Source organism: Dermochelys coriacea, chromosome 16, assembly GCF_009764565.3.
Source record: "Dermochelys coriacea isolate rDerCor1 chromosome 16, rDerCor1.pri.v4, whole genome shotgun sequence".
Classification (NCBI taxonomy): Eukaryota; Metazoa; Chordata; order Testudines; family Dermochelyidae; genus Dermochelys; species Dermochelys coriacea.
The window spans coordinates 24,064,183-24,081,975 of record NC_050083.1 but is presented as its reverse complement, the minus strand read 5'-3'; the positions used below and the strand labels follow the sequence as shown (position 1 = coordinate 24,081,975).

Genomic DNA, 17,793 nt, shown 5'->3' with positions numbered 1-17,793 from the left:
GGCAAATAAAAATCTAAACGCCAACTTTGAAATGCAACAATAAATGTGACTGAAGGTATTAAAATTAGGGTAACTTATCAAATGGAATGAATAAAAGTAAAATTAACCAGAGAGGATTTTAATATACCAGTAAAGCCTAAGACAGGTTCATTTATGACATCATAGCATATCTACTCTATGCAAACAAAAATGCATCATCTACAGCAGTGGTTCTCAACGTATTTATCATTGTGGGCTATATAGGCAGCTCTCTCTGTGCTATGGGGGCCACGTTCACACAGTATTTATGCTACCTGTATCGCCCTGAGGATGTCACATGGGCTGCAGCTGTGTGCTGATTGGACCGCAAGCAGCCCACAGGTTGAGAACAACGATCTACAAATATTTTAATTATGTGACAACAGAGTTGTACTTAGACAGCAAATGTGAATTTGAGTTCCCATTAGACTTTCACAAACTCTTTTAAAGTACAAAGAGCGAGCTATGTACATTGTCTCAGAATGAACTGTCAGCAACACTGACCCTTGCACCATATCCCTCTTCTTTTCTTCCACCCAGATAAGAATAAATCAAGATAGTCTCCAGGCAGGAGACTGCTTGTGACATAGGCAAACAAATGCTGCATCTCAGCAGTGATTCTCCAGTACTACAACATGTTGACTATGCCAAGATCACTGCACTCAGAAGCCTCCCACTATTAGTCAATTGTTTCAACCTTGTGTTTATTACCTGGTCCTTTTTTTCTAATGCCAAAGCCATTCCTTCAGCCATCTTTGCTCTGTTGGCCTGGTAAGCCTCATTCTGCTCCTGAAATTTCTTCATGGAAGCTGTCAGAGAATCACTAGTTAAAAAGTCAGGGTATGCAAATGCCAACACTGTATTCATTTCTGTAAATATTGTAGGTCACACTAAAATTTAGAACCACTGTCAAGATGGTCAAGCCTCCCTTTATATTCGCACAATGCCTAGCACTATGTGAGTGCTACCACAAACGAAGATATCAGTGGAGCCGCTATCTGGACTGCAATAATGCTGTAGATTTTTTTAAAATGCCAGTCATAAGTTCAGCAAAAGTGCTTGTTGGCAACTGTCAGACTAACAGCAAACAAATCAGAGCTGCTTTGTTCACTATAAATCAGGTACAAAGTTGTGTGCTATTTTTACAACCAATATGTACTCAATAGGAAGAGAAACACATTTTTAACTGTACAGCTTTTTACACTCTATCTGCATTCCAGGCAGAATGGTTTTAAATTAAAAAAAGGAAAAAAATAAAAGTACGTACAATCCTGATGTTTTTCTAATGCAATTTCAAGCTTCTCTTTTATCTTCTGCAAGTTTCGGACCTGTTCAGCATAATCTTGAGTGAGGAGGGAGAAGCACAGACCAGGAATGGTCAGACATTAGGGAAAGAAATTTAAAAAAAAATATGAGTGGAAAGTGACAATGATTTTCTTAACTAGAAAATCATTCCTGTTAAGGAAAACTAGGTTGACCTTAACAATGAACACCACAAGCAAATCGTTCTACCACACACCATCCATGGGGTAAATGGTCGGTACAGACAGAAGGGCCTAATTACGCTAACGACAGGGAAAAGGCACTAAATCCGGCACAAGGAAAGGGAACATTGGTTACAGCAGAATGTGGTTACAAGTACGATGATTTGGTTTGATTTCTGCTTGTGAAGAATCGCTCCAATGAGATAAAGTGAAGGAGGGTCGGAGAAATCCAAAAGCAGTTGATTTCCTTGTTCCATATTACACCTTATCATAGCTGTGCAATATTGCAGAGATAGTGCATTTTGGCTAGCTCCCCTGCTTAGCCAACGGTATCACACTCTTACCTTTAAAATCCCGGTCTTAATGATACAGAAGAGGCAATGAATGTGTATTTCTGCCATTTTTTGAGCAGACATGACTAACAGGCCAGATTAAAGGAAGAAAATACCTTGAACAAGTGTATTTAGAAGCCCACAGGAGGATACGTTTACAGATTTTGGAGTGTGGTCAAAGTTTCAGGTATTTGTAAGACTTCTGTCTCTATGGCACCTAAGCATTGAGACCTCAAATGCCCTCAATAATACTTACGGATTATTCCTTTAGGAACAGGTGAGCACCTTACAATTCCAATTGCACCATAAGCCTCCTTTGCACTTCCCATATTCGAGAGCTGAGCAGGGGCCTGCCCAGCCCCCAGTTTACGTCAGAACAACCTTGAGGCTGCTCCAAGTTATGCTTTGTTTCCTATGACCCCCCTACAAGCCCCAGAAAGCAGAAGACAGCAGAGGACATAGTGCATTCTAGCCATGCCCCAATCTATTCCCTACACACAGGACTGGGAGCAGAGTCCCTTTGCCAGCTGTATGTCAGCCAGGGAGGCCCCCATTACGGGGACAGTCTCCAAGGGTCATTTCTGTCCAGTTTAAGCTGCATCAAGATCCAGGCCCCCATCCCCACTTTTCCCTTTTTTTGGGAGTCAGGTCTTTTTAGACCATTAGTCTCTGCCCTGAAAGAGCTATGTCATCTTAAGTCCTGTACAGTGCTGAACACCACGGAGCCCTGACCCTAACTGGGGTCTCTGGATGCCACTGCAATAGTAAATAAGAAAATCAAACTGGGGACACATCCAAAAAGAAGTGTTCTGGTTGGAGCATGGGGACAGAGAAAACTATACTGAACATTTGGGAAGATCACACAGATGTGCCAAGAGAACAGCAGGAAGACAGGAAGTCATAAATCTTTATTTTAACATTCTGTATGGATTTTGTAGTGATTGTATTGTACAGCTCTCAGATGCTGACCAACAGGCTTATTATAAATGGATTAAATAGAAAGTTAGCTAGACAACAAACAAAATTCCTTTTGTAAATAAAAAAAATATATAAGCGTGAAGGAAAATATTTCCCAGCATTGAAAGGTTGTAAGTTATCGTTTACATACTGAGGAAACATACCAGATAGTTTGGCCTCCAGTTTTCTTATTTGTTCATTTCTTCTAAGTAGCTGGGATGAGAGATCTTCTCTGGAGCTGCTTCCATCAGAGGCCTTGACAGGTTAGAGAGAAACAGGTCTGAACTTCAGAAAGAACAATCCTGCCACACTCAAATTTTAATGACTGCAAACATTATAAGGGCTAGAAATAATTAATGGTTTCCTATTTCCCATAGAAAGGAGAACAAATTTACATATTCTGCTGGCTAAGTCAGTGCATATGGCACTTGGGAGGAAGAAAGAGGGTTTAAATGTCAGCTCTGCAACATGGGCCTGTGACACAGAATACAATATTTTTGAAAACAAATAGTTGCTGAAAACAAGTAGCTCAAATTACTGGACTGACCATGCAATAGGATGACTGGAAAGAGGTAAATTAAGCCACACAGGTTGGAAGGGTTCCAAGCAGGGGAGAGGATGAATAGGTAAGTAGTGGGAAAAGGGAAACTGTAAACCTTTCATCTGGGATAAACAGTTTGCAAACACTGATACAACGTTAATTTCTAAAAATAATATTCATTTAATTAGTTTTTATTCTCTACAGTCCTCTTATTTTTTTGCTTGTTATGGAAACAAAATTAAAAGCAATTAAGTGCATACTGCTAAAGCATAGAATTTTTGAAATATGAACAACAAATCCTGAACTGTTGCACATATTTTATTGTATACAACGTAATTGTAGCTGGGTCATTCCCACAATATCAGAGAGACAAGATGATTGAGGTAATAGCTTTTATTTATGGCTTATTACAACAGTCTGTAACCCACTAACCCCCTCTTTTTGTCCTATGACTGCAGAGATGTTAATGGTCCACTGTGCCTTGACTAGTCCCTTACAATATACGCTAACTACTTATGCTAAACAATCTGTTCCACCTTGCGTTTAGCTGTGATGCTCCAAGTACCTTTCCCAGGCCAGGTATACACTACAGACCTATATAGGTATAACTACATCGCTCAGGGGTGTGAAAAATCTACACCCTTAAGTGACAGTTATACTGACCTAACCCCGTGTAGACAGCACTATATCGATGGGCGAGCTTCTCCCATTGATATAGCTACAGCCTCTGAGGGAGATGGATTAACTACGCTGATGGGATTAACTCTTCCATCAGCACAGGAACTTCTTCACTTAAGTGCTGGGGCAGCTGTGCCGATGCAGTGTTATAAGTGTTGACCTGCCCCAGACCAGAAGAAGAGCTGTGCGTGGCTAGAAAGCTTGTCTCTCTCGCCAACAGAAGTTGGTCCAATAAGAGACATTACTTCACCCACCTTTTCTCACATACATTTTAATGTCTCCCTCCACTGTACTTCTTTCTGTTCTCTACACCAACAATGCAATAACCACAATGTTTCTCAATCCTGTATCAATTGCTATGTGAAAATGAGCTGAGTGCAGGTGTGAGGAGTGAAAAACAGAGTGTAGTAACTACAGTATTTTCCCATTGACTATTTGAGATCAAGATTTTCTGCCTTGCTCAGCAACCCATGTCTATGTGGTTGAGATTCAGAAATAATATTTTACAGCATCCTCCTTGGGAAAATCTCTCTATTTTACAGATGATGGAATGAAGACACAGGGGAACCTGCTGTTCTACAGCAACACAGCATACAGTAACTGCAGGCTCTGAAAGTGATGCTGCTGTACAATCTAATCTAGGGTTTGGGTGATATAAAAGCCTTCAGAAGGCACGACTTTCAGCCAAAGCACTAACAGGTTTTATTTAATTTATACACACCTAAAATTATTAATATATAATCTATGTATTCTATAGTTTCAAATGAAAAATAGTTTATCTAGACATTCCAGTAATAACCTACAAGTTTTTCCAATGCTACACAAACAACATAAGCATCCTATGTAGGTATGTAAACAATATGCCTGACCAGAACTGCACCAGAAACCTAAGGGGTTAACACAGAATCAGAACACTACAATCTAAGACTTGGATTGCTTTCTTGCAATCTTCAGCATTACATTTGTTAGTCTCTAAGGTGCCACATTTACATACAGTATCTTGTGTTTTGCTGTAACATTGTTTGTTATTTTATACATTAATTTGCCATGTTCTGCACTTAAGAATATAAATTACATAACTATCCTTACATGAAAAAAATAATTATGTTTAATATTTATTCTCATCCACTAACACTTGACTATGTTTACTTCAATTTCCAAAAACTATTCTGATTAGAGATACATTTGCACATCACACATCTCTCTCTGCCATGCACTTGGTTTTTCAATCAGTCAAGATTCTTGCAAGGCTTTTTGTAACCTTGTGTTAAAAATGCTGTAGTAAAATACAAAGTACGATACTTACAAAATCATCTCCAGAATCTGCTCCCACAGATGTGATTGACTCTTTGCTGACTGATCGGGGAATCCTGGCAGCCCCTCCTGGCCGATTAGCAATTGCTGCTTCCTCTGCTATCTTCTTCTTCAGTTTTGCAAACATTTTACTGCAGCTGCCGTTCTATGGCACCTAAAGAACCAGGTATTTTGAGACACAACTGTCACCAAATTACACAGTTAGTAAGTTTGATGCTCTATTTAAAGTTCCAAAAGCCAAGATTTAATTTTAACTCAGCCAGTTTTACTCCTGTTCCAGTTTCTTCAAAGGGCTCATGGCCTAACAGTGCCTGTGAATCAAAGAGAGATCAAGTTTCAACACCAAACCAGACAATAGACTGAAACCAATACAACATTAAAAGACATTTTTATTACCCTTATTATAAAAGGTTCATATCCATCAGGCTGCACAATTTAAAAAAAATTTAAAAATTACCTACTGAATTGAGCAGAAACTCTCAAATTTGTTATTATTAATTGTCAAAAGTGGATCTGGAATTGTCATTGGTGACAAGTTATGCAGATTTCTTTCCAGAAAGAATTTAATTTACTTTGTTTACACAATTTTCCTTAGCAAAGCTGTGGATAAGAGGCAAGAAGTTTGGTGAGGGGAATTTTCTGTCAATTCCGCAGATTGTATTTCCTCATTTTGATAGAAACAAATAAAGAAATTCTTTAATTTTGCTGTTCAAATTTAATATTTTCTGTAAATATTATTGCAAACACTGTACATTTCATTAACTTGAGACTTATGCTCTGGTTCAAAGCGTTACTGCACAGTTCCATGTTTATAATCTCAATAATCCCAGCCAAATATTGCTTAGATTTTGTAATGGCTAATGCTGTGAACAAAACATGTGATATGAGAGTAAAGTTGGGTTCTTTCTGCGTCATTCACACTGGTATTTTCTCAATGTTTTCTCAGAACTATTTTGGCTCTCTAGAGCTAACAGGAATAAAAATTAGTTTGCAGTTATTAACTACACCAATCAAGGATCGTAGTAGGAGCATATTGACATGACAATGATAGACACATATCTCACAGTAAATTTCTCTCTTGCTTCCCACCTTTGGTGTTTTGAGTTCTTACTATTCCCTTTGATGCAGGGAATTATTACCAAGTTCTTCTAAACTCTCTATTTTGGTGGCTCAGTTTAGAGGACCTAGCAATTGGAAATAAATCTTTCCCCATTTCATCACCTAATTTTTAAGCAATTCTACAGAAATTTGACAATATATTCAACAATTCTGCTTTATTGTCTCCTGCAATGTCAACTTTCTCACATATTCTTCTGCTAATTCATCTGTTTGTCTTGTGTTCTGAGGAAAGTCCTAGAGGAGCAGCACCTACTGTCATCATTCAAATGTTAACATGTTGCTTCTAGAAATACTGAATATTTATCACACTCCTCCATCCGCCAAATCCTTGTTTAACAATCCACTGATTTACCACGTTGACGTGCAACCTCAAACAAGTCTTTATTCTCAACTCACCTGGATGTCCCTCCTCTATGCTGTTACAACCCCTTCGAGTGTTGAAAGCAGCAGCGTAATCCCACTGTGAAATGAGCATTCCAAGCAGTGACATGAATACAGTCACTCAGAACTCTCCTGCTTATTTTGTATTAATTACCTCACTTCCAAACAGAGTTAACATCACTTATTCCAGCATAAGGAGCCCACACAGGGACAGATTTCAGAGAAGCAGCCGTGTTAGTCTGTATTCGCAAAAAGAAAAGGAGGACTTGTGGCACCTTAGAGACTAACACATTTATTTGAGCATAAGCTTTCGTGAGCTACAGCTCACTTCATCGGATGCAATGTCCTCCCTGTAGACAATGCCAAAGAGAACTGGAAAGAGCTTTGGGCTCCAACACATTTTCTGAAGTTCCACACAGGGCATGGGGACCATCTGGACCGTGCACCTTACACAGGGTCATGAGAGAAGGTGGAAGGAGAGCAACGCAGAGCCGAATGGCTCCCTCGCAGGCCAAAAGAGGCTGCCCCAGGCGATGCGCTGCAAAGCCCTCCAGCTGACAATCTGGAAGTGCGAGACGTTTTCGGGGTGCTCCAAGAACGCCTTGTCCCCTCACCGGGCCTGGGCTCCACCCTCACACACACGCCCCCCCGGGCTCCGCCCCCCATCACGCACCCCCGCTGCACCGGGGCTGGGCCCCACGGTATTATTGCTCCCGAAGCAACACGGCCGCGCCTTCCCCTGCCAGCGGCGCCCCACGAGCCCGGCTCCGGAGCGGTCCCAACCCCGCCGCTAGTACCGGCCCGGGAGCCTCCTCCTCGGCAGCCCCTGCCAACAGACGCGCTCCCCGGCCCGCCCGGCCCCTCAGCAGTCGTGGCGCGCCGCGCTCAGAGCAGGCCGGAGCCGCAGGGCGGGGGCGGGGCCCCGGCCCCCCCCCCCACAGGGCCTCTCAACATCTCACTCACCGCGCGGCCCCGCGGCCCCTCCGCCCATCCCCCATCGCCGACACCGCGGCAGCTGCTTCCGGAGCCCAAGTGACGCCCCCAACACCGGGCACGAGCTGTCAAGGCGCGAACCCGGAAACACAACTCAGCAGCCGGAAGTGACGACAAAAAGCGACGGGGGGAAGGAGGCACCTGGCACCAGGCGCATGCGCGCCGTTCCTCGCCGGCCGGGCTCGAGCCCGGGGCGGGGCCGACCCTCGCGGGGCTGGTTGCGGCCCGGCGGGCGGGGCCTAACCCGTGACTTCTGCGGTTCCGGGTCCCGGCCTAACAGCGGGGCAAGCTGCAGCCCGCGCTCCCGCGCCGCCCCCCGGCAGCCTGGGCCCTTCCGCGCCATCGCGCCGCTGGAGGACGAGGCAGGGCCGCGGAAAGGGCCAGAGCCCCCGCTGCCCGCCTTCCTCCAGCCTGCCCCCTTCTCCCCACGCCTCGCTGCCGGGCAGCCCGCTTCCGCCGGCTCCCTGCTGCCGGCCGGCCGCCCAGGCAGCGGCGCTGTTGAGGTCTTGTGCGTGGCAGCACCGAGAGCCCGCGGGGCCGGGAGATGGGCGGAGCATGCTCAGGGCACGTGGAACCACGGGAGAGCGTGGCAACCACACTTCTAACAGGCACGTGCTCCTAGCACCTGTGAGAGACTCAACGCAGCAAAGTTTGCTTCCTCTATAAGCCCAGGAGCAGCTACTCACGTTCAAGTTCCTACTCCCAAGAATAAAAGGTGCAGAAGTTTCTCGCAAGACAGAGCGTTTTTTGGTTTTTTAAATAGGGGTAAAACATTTTTCCCTTCTCTTGCCAAAAAAATGCCATGGAACCTTGAAATGACCATAAAGGGTTTCACTTGACACCACAACCTCAGTGAGCATAAGCTCACCGAGAGCTGGTACAGATGTACACAAGGAAAACCAGAAATGTTTAAGCAAATGTTTATTTTATATTGGTCATACACAATTTGAGTGGATTTCAGATACAAAAATTCATGTACAATAGTTCACAACTGATGAATGTAGTCACATTCTGAGAGAACATTTACCAATGTGAAAAAACACGCTAACAGCAAAAAAAAAACAAACAAACCACACTTCATATTGTCATTCGATGCAACAAACATTGTTACAGTATTTCGTTCCCTTGGTGCTGTATCAGCTCTGTGCAGAATCACAGTGTTAGGTTGGAAAGTCTGTTGAGTGGAATAAGTCTTCCCAGCAGCAGCAAGCAAAAGATGGCACATACACACACTATGCTTTTGAGGAACAAGTCACCACTGGCTATTAGGCAGTCCTAAACCCACTATTGCCTCTTGCTGGGGTATTTGCCATTGAAACCCACAATCTCTCACAGTTTTGCACAAGCTACAGCATGAAGTATCAATATCAACAGACTAAAGCTGGGAAGAGATTTATCAGATGGAATGAAACGAATGAGAAAACTTGCATGGTTGAGATATGGTGTAAGCAATTCAGATGCATTAAACAGACAACAGCTTATAAGTATTGCACAAAACAGACATCAGGTTTCAACATCAACCATGTGAACCATTGTTTGTGTGTATTATCATCTTGGTAGCACTTTGCAGAAAAAAAATGTCCTTTCTAACATTGTAAAACCAAAATGACCTCAGATTCCCTCAGCACCAGGAAGGTCTCTCACTGCATGGATCAGACCAGGACTATTTTCTCTTCAGTATTTTCTTTTTTTTAAACCTCAAGTCATAACAGAAACTGGCAACAAGATACATGGTTATGTAACAAAGGGAAACAGAGGCTTTGTGAACCATTACAGAGGTTTGTCACTCAACAGCATCACATGCACTATAGACTAGCTGCACTTGTAACAGGATACGTACATGTAAAACTCTTGTGCTTCCATCTCTTCAGAAGAGAGTGCCTATTAGAAATATAACAGTATATTCCCTACAAATGGCATCACAGTTCAACAACATTTTTTTAGTTACATACAAGCATTGGCCACAGTTTATTAAAATTCCTTTCATACCACTAGGGCAGCAAGTTATGACCTCCAAACAATAAGTGTTAAAAAACAAGCATGTTACTTTCTAACAATACAAAGCTATAAAAAAGTTACATAAATCATTTGTCTCCATGAGGGAAAAAAAATGTCAGATACTAAGTGCAGACACGCTTGTTCCACACATGGCTGATTTCAGCGTTCATTAGGATTGTAAATATATAGAGTAAATGTATACTCACTTGAATTACAGTAGGGATTCCATCTGGCTAAGATGGCATCATTGAGTCCAAATATATCATGATCTACATATTCATATCCCTTCTTGACATAACACTGCTGCTGCTGACTGATTAAAAGCTCGGCTTGTATCTTGTAAACTAGAGTGGATCATCCCATTTAAATTGGGTTTAGGCATTTTGGTTGCATGCAGTTTCCATTTATGGAAATTTAAATATGCCTTCCACCTGAATTATCCAAAGATCTCCTTATGACTATTCTCTTAAAGTTGTCTAGTCACCACAAATATGAGAGACTAAGGTTTGTGTATAGCTAAACCAAGAGAAAAATCTGGAGAGCCACTGGTTCAAAGGCCAGCTGGCAGAAGCAAAAGTATGCAAGAAATCTGCTTGCAAAATGGCACTGAAAGAGGCTTAGAACTGATAATGGAAGCAATAAGCAGGCCTTGGTGTCATTTAATTCTAGTTACTAATGAGAATCAAGGTGGAAACTGAATTTTTTTTTAAATGAAGTAACTTCAATTCTCACTTTAATCTTAGAAGCTCTAACTTCTTCCTGAAGTGTCCAGTGGTCAAATATATGTCACAATATCTATATCTCTGTGTGTGTGTGTGTGTGTGTGTGTGTGTGAGATAATATATTCCTTTCCTCCCAAAGACAATAGAATATTTTCTGGAATTACATTGCTTTGGTGAGTTACAGATATCTTGCAAGAAAAGTCCATTTGCTCCAAAAAATTTCTCTTTATATATTTTTAAGTAAAATAGGGTTTTTTTTTGTTTTTTTACCAAAATAGGATATACAGGCACCTGGCTGTAAAATAATTTTGAACCAATTCAATTTAAAATTACTTTTAGCAATAAATATTCTGATTCCCAGACAAGGCAGAAAGCTCCCATTTTGTGCATGGATGGGCTGCCTGAGGTGGAGTTCATCTTTCTGAATTTCCATCCCCATTTTCCTTGTACTACTTGCTGATTCTCAGGGGAGGGGCAAGAGAAAGTAGTGGCACCATGTGCTTTTTTAAAAGTACTGCTAGGCAATGCCATGCTCCAGCAAATCAGCTGAGCGCTGCTACTGAGAAGTGGTAGTATCAGAGTCCTGGGGGTTCCTTCTTGTAAGCAGATATTAGGGAACACAGTCTGAAGAGAAAATGCAAAACAGAGTTTCTGCAGCTTCAGCTTGTATGGCAGGCTTTGTTAGCCCTGCAGGAATACGTGCAGAGGAATGACCTCTGAATAAGATCTGAAAACTGCTTCAGTATCTGAACTGAACAAGTCAACGGTATTTGAAGTCTGTGGCTCAAGTCTCAAAAGCTGGAGGTGAAGTTGGGATCTAAGAGCAATGCACCTACAGAAAGATAGCTGATTGGCAGAAAGACTGAGAAGGAATGGAAATTCATTCCTTCGATCTTCTGAAAGACCACTCAATAACTCAGAAATCCTCAGCTCTCTTCATCCAGGGTGGAGGAGGGGGGAAGAGGAGGAGAGAGTTACAAAACAAGGCAGGGTCTTTTTAAGATGAAGGGTCTTAAGAGCAATGGCAATACATGGGCCCCATTATGGCGATCCTCCAGTCCTCCACACAGCATCCTCAAATACAGACCCTGACTGTACCACAGTCCAGTTACACTAAGTTTGATGGCATGGTCTGTACTAGACTTTTCCCATAAGATTACCATGGTTCTTATTGGTGCAGCTCTACCAGTTGTAGCATTGGTGAGAGCCCTGGTATGGATCAACTGTAATGTTTTAACTGCTATGTTGCCTAGTCCTGCCAGCTCTATATTAAGGCTTCTAGTGTACCACTGCTACCACTACTGAGTTGTAATGGTAAGAAAGTCTAGGGTAAACAAAGCCTGTTTAAGAAAAGTATTAAGACAGAAGGGCTATTCAGAGAGGTCACAAGTTTTTAACTTCCAGGAAGGAGTTTGGTTCAAAGGTTTATGTACAAGTCAGGATATGGTTCTAATGCTAATGAAAGGATAAAGGAATCAAGCCTTTTCCACTCTCCAATATCTGCAACATTGTATGGAATTTGGGCTTCTATGCATGCTCCCTCACAGTACAAAGAGCAGCCATAGATTCACACACAGGTATTAGCATCTCCTCCCACTCTCACAGGGTCAGTTTTTACAGAGCTGCTAAAATTTTAAGATCTCCAAAGATTAACAAGGGCCCCTGCTGAAGCCTGAATTCCCATTCCTATATGCTCCATTTGAATTTTAGGAGAGAAATATCCTCATTTTCTCTCCCTGAAAGAGTTTCCTAGTACCCATTACTTCAGCACTATTTGCCAAACATTATTTTAAATCCATCAGGACAAAAAACTGTTTAAGACTTCTCCAGAATTCATTCCAGAGTCCAACTCAATTTTTCACAGGTTTTTAATGCACCTTCATTTCTGTTAGAGTCTAATCCACAAGCAGCAAAGTGGTGGCACCTTTTTATATTTGGAGAGGGGTTAGAAATTACTGAATTCATAAGAAGCTTCACAGCCCTGTTTGTTGCTGTTAATCTGAGACACCTAGGGAAAAAAAGGCAACTATAGTAACCTTGGCCAGATGTTTTAAAGCCCAGATAGAGGAGTACAAGGCAAGAGGGATACCACCAATGGAAGTAAATTACACCATACCCACTGTTATCATAGGCAGAACGTAGGAGCTGTGGCAGAAGAAATCTGCAAAGCAGGCACTTAGTCAAGTTTGCATATTTTCCTCTAAACATTATAGGCTCTGCTTGCTGTCTTCATAGGACCTTTCCTGCACTTGGAAGGCAAGTTCTCTCCACCGTTATAAGCAAGTGAAACAGCAGCGTGTTTGTTTTTTTAACAAAGGTCTGACAAGAGCGGGTCCATTACTTCTCCCCTGACTCTTATAACTGTGAACCTCCCAGATCAATCTTTCTTTCACTGCTATTCACTTCCTAGCAGTGAGGATTTCTGAACATGAAATGAACAGGAGAACATTTTTCTGTTATGTACAAGCATGCTGTATGTACACAGAGGTATCCACAGCCATATCCACATGCCTATGCATATAGTAGGTATACACATGTTGAGGACAACTCAGACTAAAGGTCAGAAGGTACCATGTTCATGTAATTTCATCTCCTGCACATTACACACCACAGAATTTTACCCATCCAATCCTGTAATAGACTGCTTAGTCCCTGGCTGAGTTACTGAAGTCCAAGTTACAGAGAATCCATCATTTACAATGGATGAGTTAAAGTAAGTTTGAATGGGACAAACTGTTAGAACAAGATAAATGAAGTTCACTCTTTGAAAATCCCTGTTGTCAAGTTTGATTAATAGCAAGTATTCTGAACAAGACCAACCAGATATGATAGAATAGCCAAGAGGAGAATAAGAGACTCCTTTAAAAAGTGCACCTCTGACTTTTTAGATTCAGGCAGAGTGGATGACATGTTTAGATTTTGACTTAAAGTTCTCATTGTTTTCAGATTCTATGCCAGCCTCTCCTACCAGTCCTCTCTGCATGTCTGACTAGACCTACTGCAAACTCCAGCTAATGGGGAGGCAGGACCAAATACATCACTTGGTCCTGTAGACATAGAAGTCACACAGATGCACCATAAGCAGAGAGAGACTTCATCCAAGCTGAGCAGAAGAAAAGCATCAGGGCTTCCCTATCGCCCACATTCCACAAGGGTTCACCAGGACACAAAGATGGCATGCTAATGGAATCCTTTCTTCCAAGCTCATGTACACATGCTATTCCCAGCTGCAGAGAAGTGAAATGGAACCATAGCAGTCAAAGATAAACATGGGATTTCATTACAGTCACAGTGCAGTGACTTGGGACTGAGCTTCTAGTTTATTTAATGTTGAAGTGCAGGAGGGGGAAGGTAACACAGATGCTGTGCTCTCTCCCTTTGTGCTGCGACTACAAAGATTTCCATATTCCTACATGGCTTCCCCTATGTGTCTGCATACAAAGGATGCTCCATGAAAGTTATGACAAAAGAAAAACTAAACATTAATGCAAACACTCCATTGTATGATTGGGACCTCATGCCCATGAGAAAGGGCAAATCAGCCTCAAGCTTCACATTTCCTGGATTTTGTTGGTTCACGTCACAAAATTACTATCATTTCAGTGTGAATTGGAATATTTACATTAGTAAAAGAAACCCCCCTGCTCACTGGATGAGGCCTGCTGCACGTAGTTTTAGCCCCAAATTATTTTATTTACCAAACATAAGCCCCTGAAAATAGAGGATTACAATGTAATGCAACCACAAACTTAACTACAGCATCTTGAATAATGCTTCTAAAACACCCTCATAGAATGCAATCCAATTGGCGTACGTGTGTATATATAATTTTTATATATACATTTATTATTTCAAGACCTTCCTATATACAAATATCTATACATATTTACAAGCACACCCAACAGGTAGGTGGGTGTGTACTGTACATAAACACACAAACACTGAGTATATACATATTTATTTTAAAATAAACTCAATCTCAGCTAAAGAAGAGTGACGGAAGAACCACAGCTCCACAGAAAAGAACTGCATCATCAACTAGAGGTCTGCTCAAAGAAATTCTTCTCATAATGTTCCATTGATCTGTAGTGCCTGTGGGAGTGAAGGACTTGGCTATAGTCCAGCCCAGTGCCAGCAAGTACTATGGAAGCTCCATGCTTGCCACCTACTCTGTAACACCCACTGCTGTTCTGACTGGACTCCCGTACAGCAGTGCTGATGGGCACCAATCCCAACATGTAGCACCCTCAGCCCCTGGCTATTCCGAACAAGAAGATGGTCACATCACTGTGTGATTCTGTGAAGAGGCCCACTGAAGTAGGCACTAAAGTAAGGAAGCTAACAAAAACTCATTTTAAAAATTGAAACATTGGACTAGATCTCAAAATTAAACGGCTACTCAGATTCCTCCCCATTTTCCAGCATTGCAACAATGAACGCAGAACAAAACCGCTTTCATGTAACCGCTTAAAACATTCCACAGAGGTACCATGCACTAAGGACACAACAGAGTCCAGCATGGTGTCCTTGCTCTATTGCAGGTTTTGGCATTACAGTACAGGGAGCACTCCACGGGACTTCACTTCACACAGCAATACAGCCATGCAGAACAAAAAGCCAAAAGGCAGCCTTTCCAGCACCATACACCTTATATTCACACAGAAACAAGATGACCACAGTTTGCTTTGCTATCATTATTTCTAGACCTGTCATTTCAGGCCATTTGACAATCTGTTGTACAATTTCAGATACTAAAATTACAATCCACATCTCCATAGACTTGCCTTTCACTGGATTTAAAGTAAACACCTTCTTGGTAGAAAGAGTATTTTCAGTTAAAAGCCCACTATTCATTTTACAGATTTTTAAAAACCAAACACTGGAGCCTACAAAAATCAGTTGTGCTTCAGTCTTGGCTTTGGGACAAGCTGGCTTTTACACTGCCAGCAACTGAAGTGGAGCCAGTCTCAAAGCTGAGTGTCTATAGGCTATTAGATTGGGTGTTTAGAACATTTGCTTCATAGAAGCCAAAATCCTTCTACTGTTCCAGTGCTTCCCTCCTCTATGCCTCCTTTATGTCAAGGGGTGCGAGAGCTCCTGGAGCTTGTTCTGAAGCTAGGAGGGCATTGCTTTGGTAGCTTTACCCTCCTACTTCTCCAGCAAACACCTTCTCTACCTTAGCTTTGAATTTCGTACAAATCATTACGTTCCTTGATGCAGACTTTATAGAGCCCTGCTGGATGTTGTCTAAGTCTGGGTGGAATAATTGTGTAATTAAAGGGGCACAGCATAAGAGGCGATACCTATAAACCAATCCCCACTAGCTGTGTTTTGGGGTTTGTTGGTGACTATGTGCCTCGCACACCTTCCCTCTGCTCAGTCTCCCAGTGGCTCATTTGAAAAATGCTATCAGAGCAGGACTCAGAGCAGACAGGTAGGGAGTGGGGTGGAGTGATGGGCCCTCACCATACTTGTGAAGGGCTACAGTGCTCTGTGGCAGCACTTATTAATCATTATAACATAAGAAAACAAGCACTTCTAGGGTCGCAAGGATCCCATGAAAGATCATCCCATTGTTAAAGCAGGCAACAGCAGCAGCCCCAAGAGGCTTCCTGCCAGGTGTTTCTCTGTTGGGAAGGGCTGGAACTCAGTACTACTATGGAAGACTGGTTTGATTTCTGGGAAGAGACTCACCAAGGGCTGAGAATACTGCAGAAGCCACTCACTTCATCCACTTGACGAGGTAAGAAGGGAGACACCCTCCACCCCGGTGATTAAGAAGCTCTACTGACTGACTCAAGAGGAGTTATGGACCAGCATCCTCAGCCAAAAGGGTGGTGGCTCTGACAAGACATGGAGGTGTGACAGACCTTGCTATATTGTGGAAATGGGGCCAGGTTTGTTAATTTCGTAATATATGCTACCAGCCTGCTATCTACACCCAAGCAGGCAAGAGGGGACTTGTGTTCTTGGCCAGCAGTGCCGCTCAGTAGAAGATTTAAATTACTAATTTACATGGAACACTAGATGTCAGGAGATCCCTCTGCAGCATCACTCCAAACCCACTGCTCCAACTGCCATTTGTTCTAGCACAAGTTTGTCCAATTACTCACCTAAGATTGAAAAAAATATATTTGTTATGAAGGGCCATTTCTTTTATTGCTCTTGCCGGTTTGCATTATGTGTTTCCAGCTTTACCATTTCAAATCCAAACTCTCTGGGGATAAAATATTGGTTTTCTATTGGGTTTTTGCTTCCAATTTTTTTAAAACTGTATAAAAATAAAGGATTTCCATAAAGTGGGCTAAAATTGACCAATAATATTTTTATGCTTAGGAGCTAGATATGGTTGCTTTCAACCACAAAAACAAAACTCCAGGGATTCCTTAGTTTAACATTTAAAAGATGTGAAAAGATTTGTTTATAAAATTGACCCCATACAGAATGGGGCAGCAGGGCTAACAGCTGGCTGTTTAAAAAAAAATCCCAAATTTTAAAATAAAATCAAGTAACTCCTTTTGTGGATTTTCACATTAGAAAACTGCACCATTCAAAGTCTGTGGCTAGGGAAACCCTGTTGCAGTAAGGAAGTGTTTCTTTTAATAGTCATCAATGGTGTTTTCCAGGAACACATTTCTAACATCCAGGATGGAAGCCAGCTCCAGAATGTGTTTTTGGAGGTGAGGGTTCTCCACGGTTTCATCTCTTGGCAGTTGGGGATAAGATTCAGGATAATTTCGAGTTTCCTGCTAGATGAAGAGAGAAAAAAAAAAAAAGAGTACAATTATTTTTGTAATCTAACAGTACAGAACAAAAAGTATAAAAGGCCAATTCATTAAAAAACAACAAACGCGCTGATCTGTTTGACAGGCCACAAAAGTGGCCAGATTTTGGCAGAAATGATGAAGCTGATCTTCACAGCCATCTGCCTTAACACACAAGGAGTGGCCTAGTTTTCAAATTATGGCAGCTTGGTGCCTACAGGTGACTGTGGCAGTGGCAAAGCCTCATTAACCCAAGATGGTCAGGTGTGTTTAAGTGAACACATGATAAAAATAGAACAGGCAATTTTACACATGTGCTGAATACACTGCTAATAATATTTTTCTGCAATGCTCAAGCAGCAAGCAGGTAAGTTAGGTCTGTGTGCCAACATCCACAGTATACTTCACAGTGGACATGTATAATAGCATAATCCTAGAGGCACACTTCATTCCTGGCAACAGAGGAACCATCTTTCTGCCCACTGTAATTAT

At 42.1% G+C, this 17,793-nt stretch overlaps 2 protein-coding genes across 10 annotated transcripts in view; both read right to left on the bottom strand.

The window, feature by feature from the left end:
• GOLGA1 (golgin A1) overlaps positions 1-7,924 on the bottom strand; it is a 28,919-nt gene extending 20,995 nt beyond the window's left edge. Inside the window, exons 1-6 of one of the 4 annotated variants that reach the window (XM_038374127.2) lie at positions 7,788-7,903; positions 6,840-7,063; positions 5,317-5,635; positions 2,956-3,046; positions 1,286-1,360; positions 730-827 (exon numbers count right to left, since the gene is read on the bottom strand). In XM_038374127.2, the coding sequence (XP_038230055.1) occupies positions 730-827; positions 1,286-1,360; positions 2,956-3,046; positions 5,317-5,451 (399 nt within the window). In that variant the 5' untranslated portion in view covers positions 5,452-5,635; positions 6,840-7,063; positions 7,788-7,903. Of the gene's footprint in view, positions 1-729; positions 828-1,285; positions 1,361-2,955; positions 3,047-5,316; positions 5,636-6,839; positions 7,064-7,787 lie in introns of all 4 variants that reach the window. The other 3 variants (XM_038374130.2, XM_043498685.1, XM_043498684.1) reach the window with 3 other exon arrangements.
• A 7,292-nt stretch (positions 7,925-15,216) lies between these two features.
• SCAI (suppressor of cancer cell invasion) overlaps positions 15,217-17,793 on the bottom strand; it is a 103,133-nt gene continuing 100,556 nt past the window's right edge. For 2 of the 6 annotated variants that reach the window (XM_043498544.1, XM_038374535.2), the window contains one exon: positions 15,217-17,286. In XM_043498544.1, coding sequence (XP_043354479.1) covers positions 17,137-17,286 — 150 coding nt within the window. In that variant the 3' untranslated portion in view covers positions 15,217-17,136. The remainder of the gene's footprint in view (positions 17,287-17,793) is intronic. The other 4 variants (XM_043498545.1, XM_038374536.2, XR_006275970.1 and 1 more) reach the window with 3 other exon arrangements.